The 10,265-nt window shown below is 50.0% G+C and overlaps 2 protein-coding genes across 9 annotated transcripts; both read left to right on the top strand.

Annotated features, from left to right (window-relative positions):
• Positions 1-24: 24 nt before the first annotated feature.
• BNIPL (BCL2 interacting protein like) lies at positions 25-7,857 on the top strand. 8 transcript variants are annotated; one of them, XM_040461259.1, is made up of 10 exons: positions 30-423; positions 1,422-1,595; positions 1,759-1,823; positions 2,255-2,479; positions 4,610-4,792; positions 4,983-5,085; positions 5,234-5,380; positions 6,480-6,524; positions 6,743-6,841; positions 7,211-7,857. In XM_040461259.1, the coding sequence occupies exons 1-10, from the start codon at positions 380-382 to the stop codon at positions 7,245-7,247; spliced, it is 1,122 nt and encodes a 373-aa protein (XP_040317193.1). In that variant the 5' UTR covers positions 30-379; the 3' UTR covers positions 7,248-7,857. The 8 variants fall into 8 exon arrangements, with proteins under 8 accessions (XP_040317197.1, XP_040317194.1, XP_040317193.1 ...); XM_040461257.1 differs by having other exon boundaries at positions 32-423; positions 6,480-6,566; XM_040461261.1 differs by having other exon boundaries at positions 34-423; positions 1,503-1,595; positions 6,480-6,566.
• A 108-nt stretch (positions 7,858-7,965) lies between these two features.
• On the top strand, positions 7,966-10,141 carry CUNH1orf56 (chromosome unknown C1orf56 homolog). The gene is made up of 2 exons (XM_040461266.1): positions 7,966-9,185; positions 10,023-10,141. Exons 1-2 carry the CDS (start codon positions 8,136-8,138, stop codon positions 10,041-10,043), a joined length of 1,071 nt encoding a protein of 356 aa, XP_040317200.1. The 5' UTR covers positions 7,966-8,135; the 3' UTR covers positions 10,044-10,141.
• The last annotated feature ends 124 nt before the right edge of the window (positions 10,142-10,265 follow it).

Below are 10,265 nucleotides of genomic sequence, written 5' to 3'. Positions count from 1 at the left end.
GCCCCTCCCCTGCTTGCTCTCTGTCTCTCTCAAAATAAATAAGTTTAAAAAAAAATAAAGAGTAGCTTCCAGAAGATTATGAGGAGTCTGGAAGGGAAAACAAATTGCCTTCCTTGACTCCCCTGAGACTAGCCATTTTAGAATATGTTCTCTCCTCCAAAGCCCGCCCCCACATAGGCAGGGTTTTTCTCTTGGGCAAACCTGTTCCTTGGGAAGGGAAAGGGAGGTGGCAAAACCTGTTTGAAGGCGAGGTTGCCTTCCTTGGAGGCAGGAGCATCTAGCAGTGAGACAGAGAAGGCCACGAAAGTTCTGGGGAGCCAGGACAACCCACTCTCAAGACAGCTGCAAGCATTTAAGGGAGACAGACCAACGTGGCAAGATGGGGACTACACAAGAGGTGGGAGAAAAGACGTTAGACCTTGGGTAAGTAAGATCTGGCCCACTGGATTGGAAACGAGCAATGAATAGTTGTGAGCTCTGACCAGGGCAAATCTTGGCTTCCTGGAAGAGACCCGACTTCAAGAAAAGGAATTTGCAGAGGAGTAGGGTGGCTTCAGGTAGAAAATGAGGAACTGGGGGTTCAGGATAATCCCCTATTGTGTTGTATCTGATAAAACTGCCCGTTGGGGGGCCTGGGTGCCTCAGTCAGTTAAACGCCTGACTCTTGGTTTCGGCTCAGGTCATGATCTCATGGTTCGTGGGTTCAAGCCCCACATCTGGCTCCGTGCTAATGGTGTGGACCTGCTTGGGATTCTTTCTCTGTCCCTCTCCTGCTCGCTGTCTCTCTCTCTCTCAAAATAAGCTTAAAAGAGAAGGAAGGAAGGAAGGAAGGAAGGAAAGAAAGAAAGAAAGAAAGAAAGAAAGAAAGAAAGAAAGAGAAAGAAAGAAAGAAAGAAAGAAAGAAAGAAAGAAAGAAAGAAAGAAAGAAAGAAAGAAAGAAAAGCCTGCCTGTTGTGTTTTCTAATATCCACTCCCCAGAATGGCCCTCAGGAAAGCTGACCCAGAAAGAAGCTGAGGTCCAGGTACTCCTTCCCAGCAAATCTTCCTCCTTACCTTCTTCCCCCACCCCTCCACCTCTGCCAGGCTTTGCCCTGACCACTCCCCAGCATCAGGCCTGACGAGGTGCCATCATCCCCAGCCCTGCCTGGTGACAGCTGGGCGGGTCTGTCAAGTTCCACCCAATCGTATGTAACAAGGAATATCTTCACCACTCTCGTGTAGGTAGAGCAAGGCCACAGAGTTAAATACGATGATACGTTTAGCTTTACATTCCACCCTCCCTGGGCTCTGAAAACCCCACCGTGGGGGTGATCTGTTTCCAGGAAGGGGTGGAGGTAGTAGAAGTATCCAGAAGATAAGAGATCTGAGGGTTTTCTTAAGGCCTGCTCTCTGCTCTGTACCTTAATTACTATTCATTCCAGTGTCTCCTACCTACGATCCAGTTCCCTGAAGACACTGCCGAGTTTGTCTCACGATCACCTCTTCTCCCCTGGGACTCTTAGGGCTGGGGAGAATGCTGAAGCAGGGCCAGCAGCACCCCTGAGACTCGGGGAGCTGGAGCTGAAGGAAGAGTGGCAGGATGAGGGATTCCCCAGGTGAGGACTTTAAGGGATGTTCCTTAGGACTTGAAGGAAGGAGCGGGGGAGGGAGGCAGAGGTGAGAAAATCATCGTGGCAGGGCAAGAGGACTGATAAACTGATACCTGGCTCGATGCGGTTACCCTCATTTCTGCTCCCCCTTGGAATCTTTCCCCTCTAGACTTCTTCCTGAAGAAGTTGACCGTTCTGAAGATCCTGAGGATCCCAAGAGAGACTCACAGGCAGGTTGGTAAATTAGAACATAGGTCTCGGGGCCCCTGGGTGGCTCAGTCAGTTGAGTGTCCAACTTCGGCTCAGGTCATGATCTCACAGCTCATGAGTTCAGGCCCCGTGTCGGGATTTGTGCTGACAGCTGGGAGCCTAGAGCCTGCTTCGGATTCTGTGTCTTCCTCTCTCTCTGCCCCTCCTCCACTCACGCTCTCTCTCAAAAATAAATAAACATTAAAAAAAAAAAAAAAGTAGGCCTCAAGTTCTTGATTCTAGCCCAGACTGCTGCCCTCATCCCATCACAGTTCTACTTCTCTTTTCCCCAATGTCCCATGTTAGTACTTCTTTAGAATTTACCCCATCTCACTACTTCTATATGCAGGAATTCCATCTCTTCTTGCCAACACACACATACTTTTTTATTCTTTTCTCCTTTTTTCCAATCCCAGGTACACCAAGCACTTTAGCCCTGTGTAGCCCACGCCCCATGCGTAAGCGTCTCTCTGCCCCAGAGTTGCAGCTGAATCTGACTAAGGAGACTGGAGGCCGTGGAGCTTCTCCCACTCATTCCGAACCTTCCTCTCCTGATGGCAGTTCTGACCTGGAGGTAGACGAACTGGAGACACCTTCAGACTCGGAGCAGCTGGACAGTGGACATGAATTTGAATGGGAAGGTGGGAAAGAAACCTGAGGCTGGAGCTGGTAGGAGTAGAAGCTAGAGTTAAAGCAGCTCAGGATGGATTTAATCAGACTAAAGTTAGAAGCAATAATGTGGGGACCAAGTGATAAGGTCAGCAAAATTACTTTCCTCAGAACAGAAAGCTAGAGCCTATAGATCCCATGCGAGAGTCATCAGTAGAGGGGTGGGGAGGGTCCTTTGTTTATTAAGGAAAATTTTATCCGGTGAGTGTTACATGCTATTACTGAGCAAGAACTGAGTTATAAAGATGAATAAGATAGTCCTATCCTCAGGGAATTCTCTGTTTAATAGGAAATTAAAATATACATATTTTATGCAAATAAATATAGTTAAGGATTATGGTCTACATATGTATAGGTTATGGTCAGCAGGGATGAGAACAAGGTCAATTCTTGCCTGAGAAACATTAGGAAAGACTTCACAGAGGAGGTGATTCTGAGCTGGCCTTTATCAGGTAGCTGGGGAGGCATTCTAGGTGGAAGAAACAAGTTGGGTAAGAACGTGGCATGTTGGAGAATTCAAAGTATTAAGCATGACTATTTTGATATTAAGGAAAACTTTGTTTCTTCTCTACTCACAACACTTCCGACACCAGATGTGTGGGTTTTCCCCACCCCAACCAATTCTCCACTTCTCCAGACATCAAAAGGGTGTCTTACAGTTCAGCCATGCTGCTTGACTGGAGTCAGCACAGACCCCACAGGTTAAGGGCTCCCCTACAGGATTGCCCTGGACTTCAGATGCCAACCACATGTCCAAATTGTCACTTGAGCTTCTGAATCAGAGTGCTATGTTAAGTTGGCAAGAGTCAAATCATGGAGGTCCTTGCTACCATACTGAGGAGTTTAGATTTTATCCTGTAGGCAATGAAAAGGCACTGAATGGTTTTAATCAAGGGAGTAACATGATCAGATTTGACGGCTCTAAAGAGGTTGGAAACAACCTAAAGGTCCATCAGTCGAGTATTAAATCTAATACGGTGTGTCCATGCAATGGAATACTAAATACTAGGCAACAATTTCTTAAGATGAAGCGGCTGTTTCCATTGCTATGGAAGGATCATGCAGAATTGCTGGATATGGTATATTGCCATTTGAATAAGAAAGGTAGGGTAGAAAACAAAGCTTGCTGTAGCAAGGGGGTAGAAGGTGGAATGAAGTAAACAAACTAGAGGCAAGGAGACCAGTTAAGAGGTTAGCACTAAAGCCAGGTGAGTAATGCTAAGAACCTGAATCAGGACAGCAATAGTGGAAAGAATAATAAGAGAATATAATGGAGATAGATGGAAGAAGATATGGGGTCCAGCTGGCTTGAGCACTGACAGAGAAGAAAATCTTGGATGACATCAGTTTTCTCTCTCAGGCAGCTAGATGGATGTAGTCATCAAGAAAGGAAATATGGCTGGGGCACCTGGGCGGCTCTGTTGATTGAGTGTCTGACTTTGGCTCAGGTCATGATCTTGCAGTTCATGAGTTCGAGCCCCACGTCAGCTTCACTGCTGTCAGCCTGTCAAAGCAGAGCCCACTTCAGATCATCTGTCCCTCTTTCTCTACCCATCCCCTACTTGTGCTCTCCCAAAAATAAGAAAAAAAAAAAAAAAAAAGGAAATATGGGAGAGAGGAGGAAGAGAATGAGTCTGACTTACAGCTGGGTCTGGTGACTTGAAGATGACACAAACTAGAGATGTCCACTCTAAGCGTTTGGGGACATGGGTCTGGAGTTAGGAGAGACGTGTGGGTTAGAGAGGCAAATTTGGAATCATCACCTTACTGGTGGTGATTGAAGACATGGGAAGAGATGAGCTCACCCAAGGAAAAGCATGGAAAGAAGAATCCGGAAAAAAACTAATACTGGCAAGGGCCATGGACCTACCATAGTGCAGGGTTACCTCAAGGCCAGTGTCTAGTGAAAAAGTGAGGATCATGAGTCACAGGAAATAGAAACCAGCAAGAGGTTGTATTGATTGGACAAACTAGGGCTGGAGTCCTGGAAAACACTGAGGAATGAGATGTTGGAGTAATCAACTCTAAGAACCTGGGGAAGTTACAAGACACTGAAGGTATGTACCGTGCCTTATGGACCCTTCCCCATCCCTCTCTTTTAGATGAGCTGCCCCGTGCAGAGGGTCTGGGGGCCAATGAAGCAGCAGAAAGGCTGGGCCGGGGTTGTGTGTGGGATGTAGCTGGAGAAGATGGTCGTCACTGGAGAGTGTTCCGAACAGGACAGCAGGAACAGCGAGTGGACATGACGGTCATTGAGCCCTATAAGAAAGTCCTCTCTCATGGAGGTAATGACTACCATAAGTGGAGGGGTAAGAACTGTGACTTACTGAATAAAAAGCTTGAGTTGGAAACTCCGTTACTGGGTACAAAATCCTTCCTGTAACTTTCAGAGACCCTCAGAGTCCTTCAACCTAAACAGATGTACTGTCAATGTGTAGCTGTTGACTGAATAAATGGTCCCTTTGTCCTCTCCAGGTTACCATGGTGATGGCCTCAATGCTGTCATTGTCTTTGCTTCCTGTTACCTACCCAGCAGCAGCATCCCCAACTATACCTATGTCATGGAGCACTTGTTCAGGTGAGTCCGACGCCCTGAAGGGCCCCAGGGTGGATGTTGGGAGGGAAAAGCAACAACAAGAACACCCTGTGATCAGCAGCTGACTGGAAAGTCTACAGTCATGTCCCCCCGACACCCCACATCCTGAAGCATGTCCCTTCCTTGACAGTTGTGTGCCCCCCAGGTATATGGTGGGAACTCTGGAGCTGCTGGTAGCTGAAAATTACCTGCTTGTCCACTTGAGCGGAGGCACGACTAGAGCCCAGGTCCCACCTCTGGGCTGGATGCGCCAGTGTTACCATGCTCTGGACCGGCGGTGAGCCACGGGGCAGCGGGGCTGCCACTCTCTCTGTGCCTTCTCTTTCCCTCTTTCCATTCTTTCTTCTTCCACGTAGCCCCTTCCTCTTCACCTTGTCCCTCTACACCCCTTTCCAGGCCTCCCCTGTCTTCCGTCCTCTCTCGGAGTCAGGGAAATCTAGTCGCAGATCTTGCCTTTCCCATTTACCTGCTGTATGACTTTGGGCAAGTCACTTAGCCTCCCTGGGACTCCATTTCCTTCTCTGCAGAACAGCAACAAGAATACCTTCGCCATCGCGCACGTGTGAAAATCAAATAAATCAGCGTGGCATGTTGCCTGGCACACAGAAGGTGCTCCCTTTGGTCACCATCTCACCATTTATTTCACTTCCCAGGAGCCACTGTCTCTGCCTCTCTTCTCTGCCTGCTTCCCTGACCCGTAAGGCTTTGTTCCATGCGATGTTCCCTTTTCCTCCTTTCTTTCCCCCATCTTCCCTTTGCTCACTTTTTCTTTTTGTTTCTTCCCCCCTCCCCCCCACTGGCCTTCCTCCACCTGGAGTTCTGTCAGTTGTCCTCGTCACAAGGGGAGGGGACAGGGGAGTCGCCAAGGACTTAGGCAAGGGTAGGGCACAGGAGGGAGGTGGGGCAGAGGAGGACTCCAGGCTGAAGAGTTCTGGCAAGAGATTCCTAAAACCAAGGAGCCTTGGGGCACCTGCGTGGCTCAGTTGGTTAAGCTCTGGCCTTGGGCTCAGGTCATGATCTCACAGTTCACAAGTTCAAGCCCCGCATCAGGCTCTGTGCTGACAGCTCAGAGCCTGGAGCCTGCTTCAGATTCTGCTGTGTCTCCCTCTGTCTCTGTCCCTCCTCCTGCTTGCACTCTGTCTCTCTCTCTCTCAAAAATAAATAAACATTAAAAAAAAAAGATCTAAAAAGAAATAAAACTGAGGAGCTTTGCAGGGCTAAACATGATGGGTGGGGCTCAGACTGTGGCCGAGGAGCAGGGACTAGCCCCAACTGCCAGAGAAATCTAGAAACTGCAGAAGTGAAAGCACAGAAGATAGCTGCACCTGATTTTCTGGAATGAAGGTGGGAGAACAGAACAATCTCCTATTCTGCAGCCTCCGGAAAAACCTGCGTGGCCTGGTCGTTGTCCACACCACATGGTATGTGAAGGCATTCTTGGCACTGCTGCGACCCTTCATCAGGTATAAGCTTTGGGGACCAGGACCCGCTCCCATTTTCAAAATCAAGATTAAGATCTTGCCCCACCCTGGCTCCTTCTAGCCTTAACCATGCTATACTTGTCACATGTCCCTTTGTAAGCCTCTCCAGGAGCCCTCTTCCCAGTACAACACACACTTGGCTTATCCTCTCTTTTCAGTTCCAAGTTCACACGAAAGATCCGTTTTCTGAACAGCCTGCGAGAGCTGGCCCAACTCATCTCCTTGGATCAGGTTCACATCCCTGAAGCTGTCAGACAGTGAGTTCCGAGCTTAAGGATAAAAGTTGGGGGTGGGACGTATAAAGCCAATTCCTGTTTTCTTAATGCCTTGGGAGAGATGCAGGGGAACTAAATAAAAAACGATACATATAAGTGCTGAGGCATCCAAGAATAAAGGAATATTCACAGCACCGAATTTAGAGGAGACTGAGATCACCCCTAGAGGTCAAGAAGGGATATGTTGGCAGTGCAAAGGAGAAAACATGTGTTGGGGGGAGGTCCTAGGGGACCTCCAGCTTGACCAGCACCAGATCTTCTCCTTCAATTCTCTGGCTTCTCTCCCCAAACCAGTAGGTAAAATCCAGGTCTTGCTCCTGTACCACCTTTTTGTTTTTCTCTCTCTCCTAGGCTGGACAGGGATCTCCATGGCTCAGGAGGCACCTAGTATAAGACAGGACTCAAGGACCTTAGAACCAAGCAAAGATACTGATCTGCCTATGCCCTAACCCTGAAATATCTGGGCTGCTTCCTAAACCACCTCATCTTCAACCCTAGTGCCACTGGACCTTCACATATCATTGGGGTGTCATTCCTCTCATAACCCTGCCTTCAAAGTTCTGAGGTCCGGAACCTGATCTGCGGGGGGGCGAGGCGACACATCATTTCAGCAGTAGGGGTGCATGTAGGGGTGTCTTGTATGGGAAAGGGCAAGGCTGTGGGTTTTAGTCCTGCTTGAGCTGCAGAACCCTGGGCAAATAACTGCATCTCACTGAGTGTCCTCTTTTCCTCCCCCTTCAAATGGGAGCCCCTGGTCGCCTGTGAAGCTCAGGGTGGGTGGGGCATAACTGACCGCGGCAAGCCCCCCACCCCCACCCCGTCTGTTGGGGGACCAGGAGTCAGCTCCCTACGTATTGAAGAACCGCTGTTTCCTTCTTCGTCACGTCTGCTGCCTGTGAGCCTGGGAAGGAGCGCTTTCAAAGCCTGTAGTTTCGTCCTGTCTCCTGTCTCGTAAACTCAGATCCGTAGCGGTTAATAAACTGCGATGCACGATGTAAGCTCGGCTCCGAGGAAGTGCACTGCCTGACCAGACCCTTACGTCACAATTTGCGTCTGTTGGTTCCGCAGGAGTTCTGGCTGCTGGAGTTCCTGGGATTTTAGCTCAGCCCCTCGGGCTGCGCTGAGAGGGCCTGGGGGAGGGGCGTGGCGCGCGGTAGGAACCCCACGGGCCGCCTCGGTTCCAACGACCCCTGGGTAGAGAGTGGAAGGGAGGGAAGAAGTGGGAGACCCGGCCTCCTTCGCTGGCCTCCTCCTCAGCCGCCCACTGCCCGGCCCCATGGTCCCCGCCGCCGGCGCGCTGCTCTGGGCCCTGCTGCTGAGTCTGGGGCCCCGGGTGGCGGGGGCCCAAGGCCTGACTTCCACCGAGTCGCAGCGGGTAAGTTTCCGCTCCGGGGTCCCGATGTCCCGCAACTACCGGACCACCCCCCGGACCGGCGCTCCCAAGAAGATGAGGGTAACAATGGAGGACGAGGATGACCTCGTGGCCCGTGCCGACCGCCTGGCAGGCCCGGCCGCGGCCGAGCTTTTGGCCTCCACGGTGGCCACAGGCGTCAGAAAGTCAATTGTGTCATCGCCGGAGGAAGATGAGTCTTTGGAAGAGGGGGTTGTGATCAACGCCAGAAAGAGTAATGTGAGCGGAGAGGCTCTCCGAGCGACTTCCAATACGGCGAGGATGCCCAACCCAAGGTTTAAAGCAAATACCCAGGAGCCCGAGATCAGGATGTCTTCTTCAGACCAGCGGGCCAACACGTGGATGTCCACTGAGGACTTGGTTCATCCCGACAGTACCATGAGCCAGTGGTCAACAGCAGGGTCCACCCCGAGACCGTGGCCACACCCCTCACCAACAGCCATGCCGCCAGCAGAGGACCTGCGGCTGGTTCTCATGCCCTGGGGCCCATGGCACTGTCACTGCAGGTCAGGCACCATGAGCCGGTCCAGGGCAGGCAGGCTGCAAGGCCTTTCCGGGCGCCTTCGAGTTGGAGCACTGAGCCAACTCCACACAGAGCACCGGCCTTGTACCTACCAGCAGTGTCCCTGCAACCGGCTTAGGGAGGAGTGCCCTCTGGACACTGGTCTCTGCCCTGACACCAGCTGCACCACTCAGACCACCACCACCACCACCACCACTACCACCACCACTACCACCACCACTACCACTCCCATACCGCCCCTCAGCTCTAGACTCAGACCCACCCCCTTCCTCTTCTTTGGCCCCAGCCCCAGCCCCAGCCCCAGTCCAGCCCTTGCTTTTTGGAGACGAGTCCGGATCGGGCTGGAGGATATTTGGAACAGTCTGTCTTCAGTGTTCACAGAGATGCAACCAGTAAGTGTTTGGTGATAGCCAAGGACCTTTGTTGATGAAAAGTCCTGACATCCAAAATCCTGTTGGGTCAACCAGCCGGTGTGCTTCCATGAACTGTCATCTGTTTGGTCATTCATTCATAATATACTAGTTATTCACATTATTGTTAGCCATTGATTCCACTCATTTCTTGGGCAACTGCTGGTTGGTTAATGGGTAACATGTATGGGTCGTTAGAGAATTATTGACCAAATTGTGAAGATTGTAGGTATATCAACAATTCTAGATGCAGACAATAGATGTGGAAGATAGAAATCATTCTCAGCTCATGAATGCAGTCTAATAGTAACAACAGCTAATATTTAAGGTCTTACTATGTGCACTTTACCTGGATCGACCCTCACAACAATGCTGTGAGGTGTTATTCCGTTACAGAGGAGGAAATGGAGGGCATTGACACCAGTGCCGAAGCCCTCCACCACCACTATCCCAAAGAACTCCTGGGATGATTTCCAGTAACTTAAGAATTCTTCGGGAAGGATAGTCCTCTGCATTACCAAATGAACTACCAAAGGTTCTGATTGACTTGATAAAATATTCTCAATTGAAAGGATTTCGGGACCTTTGTGGGAGAGAGGAAGGACACTAAAATAGTATGTACGGTCAGTCATTTTGCAAGTTTGTTTTTGTCCTTCTCCCTGGGTATCCAATACCAGTGATTCAATATAAAGAAGCCTAAGTAGGGGGCAGTAGCGTTGAGGAAATGAGGGCTTATGGGGCGAGGGAGATGAAGCAAGGAAGGGAAAACATAGATGTGGTTCTAACATTTCCCCTCTTCTCTTCTGTTTTCTTACCCAGCTAGAGAGAAACCGCAGGTAATGGCCACTTCGTCCTCAAGAGAAGGTGTCAGCATCTCAACCTCCCCACCCTTTCAATCCCAGAACCTACTGGATATTTTTAGTACAGAAAAAATTAGAAAAAATATTGGTCTTGTGTCTCTTTACAGACGTATCTGAGGGTGGAGGCCAGAAATCTCTTCAACCTTAAAACTGAACTGTGTACCTAACACCATCGGGCCTGATCCCTTCCCTTGTCCTCCAG

The sequence above is a fragment of the Herpailurus yagouaroundi genome, unplaced genomic scaffold (assembly GCF_014898765.1).
Source record: "Herpailurus yagouaroundi ecotype Mexico unplaced genomic scaffold, PumYag 254, whole genome shotgun sequence".
Taxonomy (NCBI): Eukaryota; Metazoa; Chordata; class Mammalia; order Carnivora; family Felidae; genus Herpailurus; species Herpailurus yagouaroundi.
This window is presented reverse-complemented; position numbering and strand designations above follow the sequence as displayed.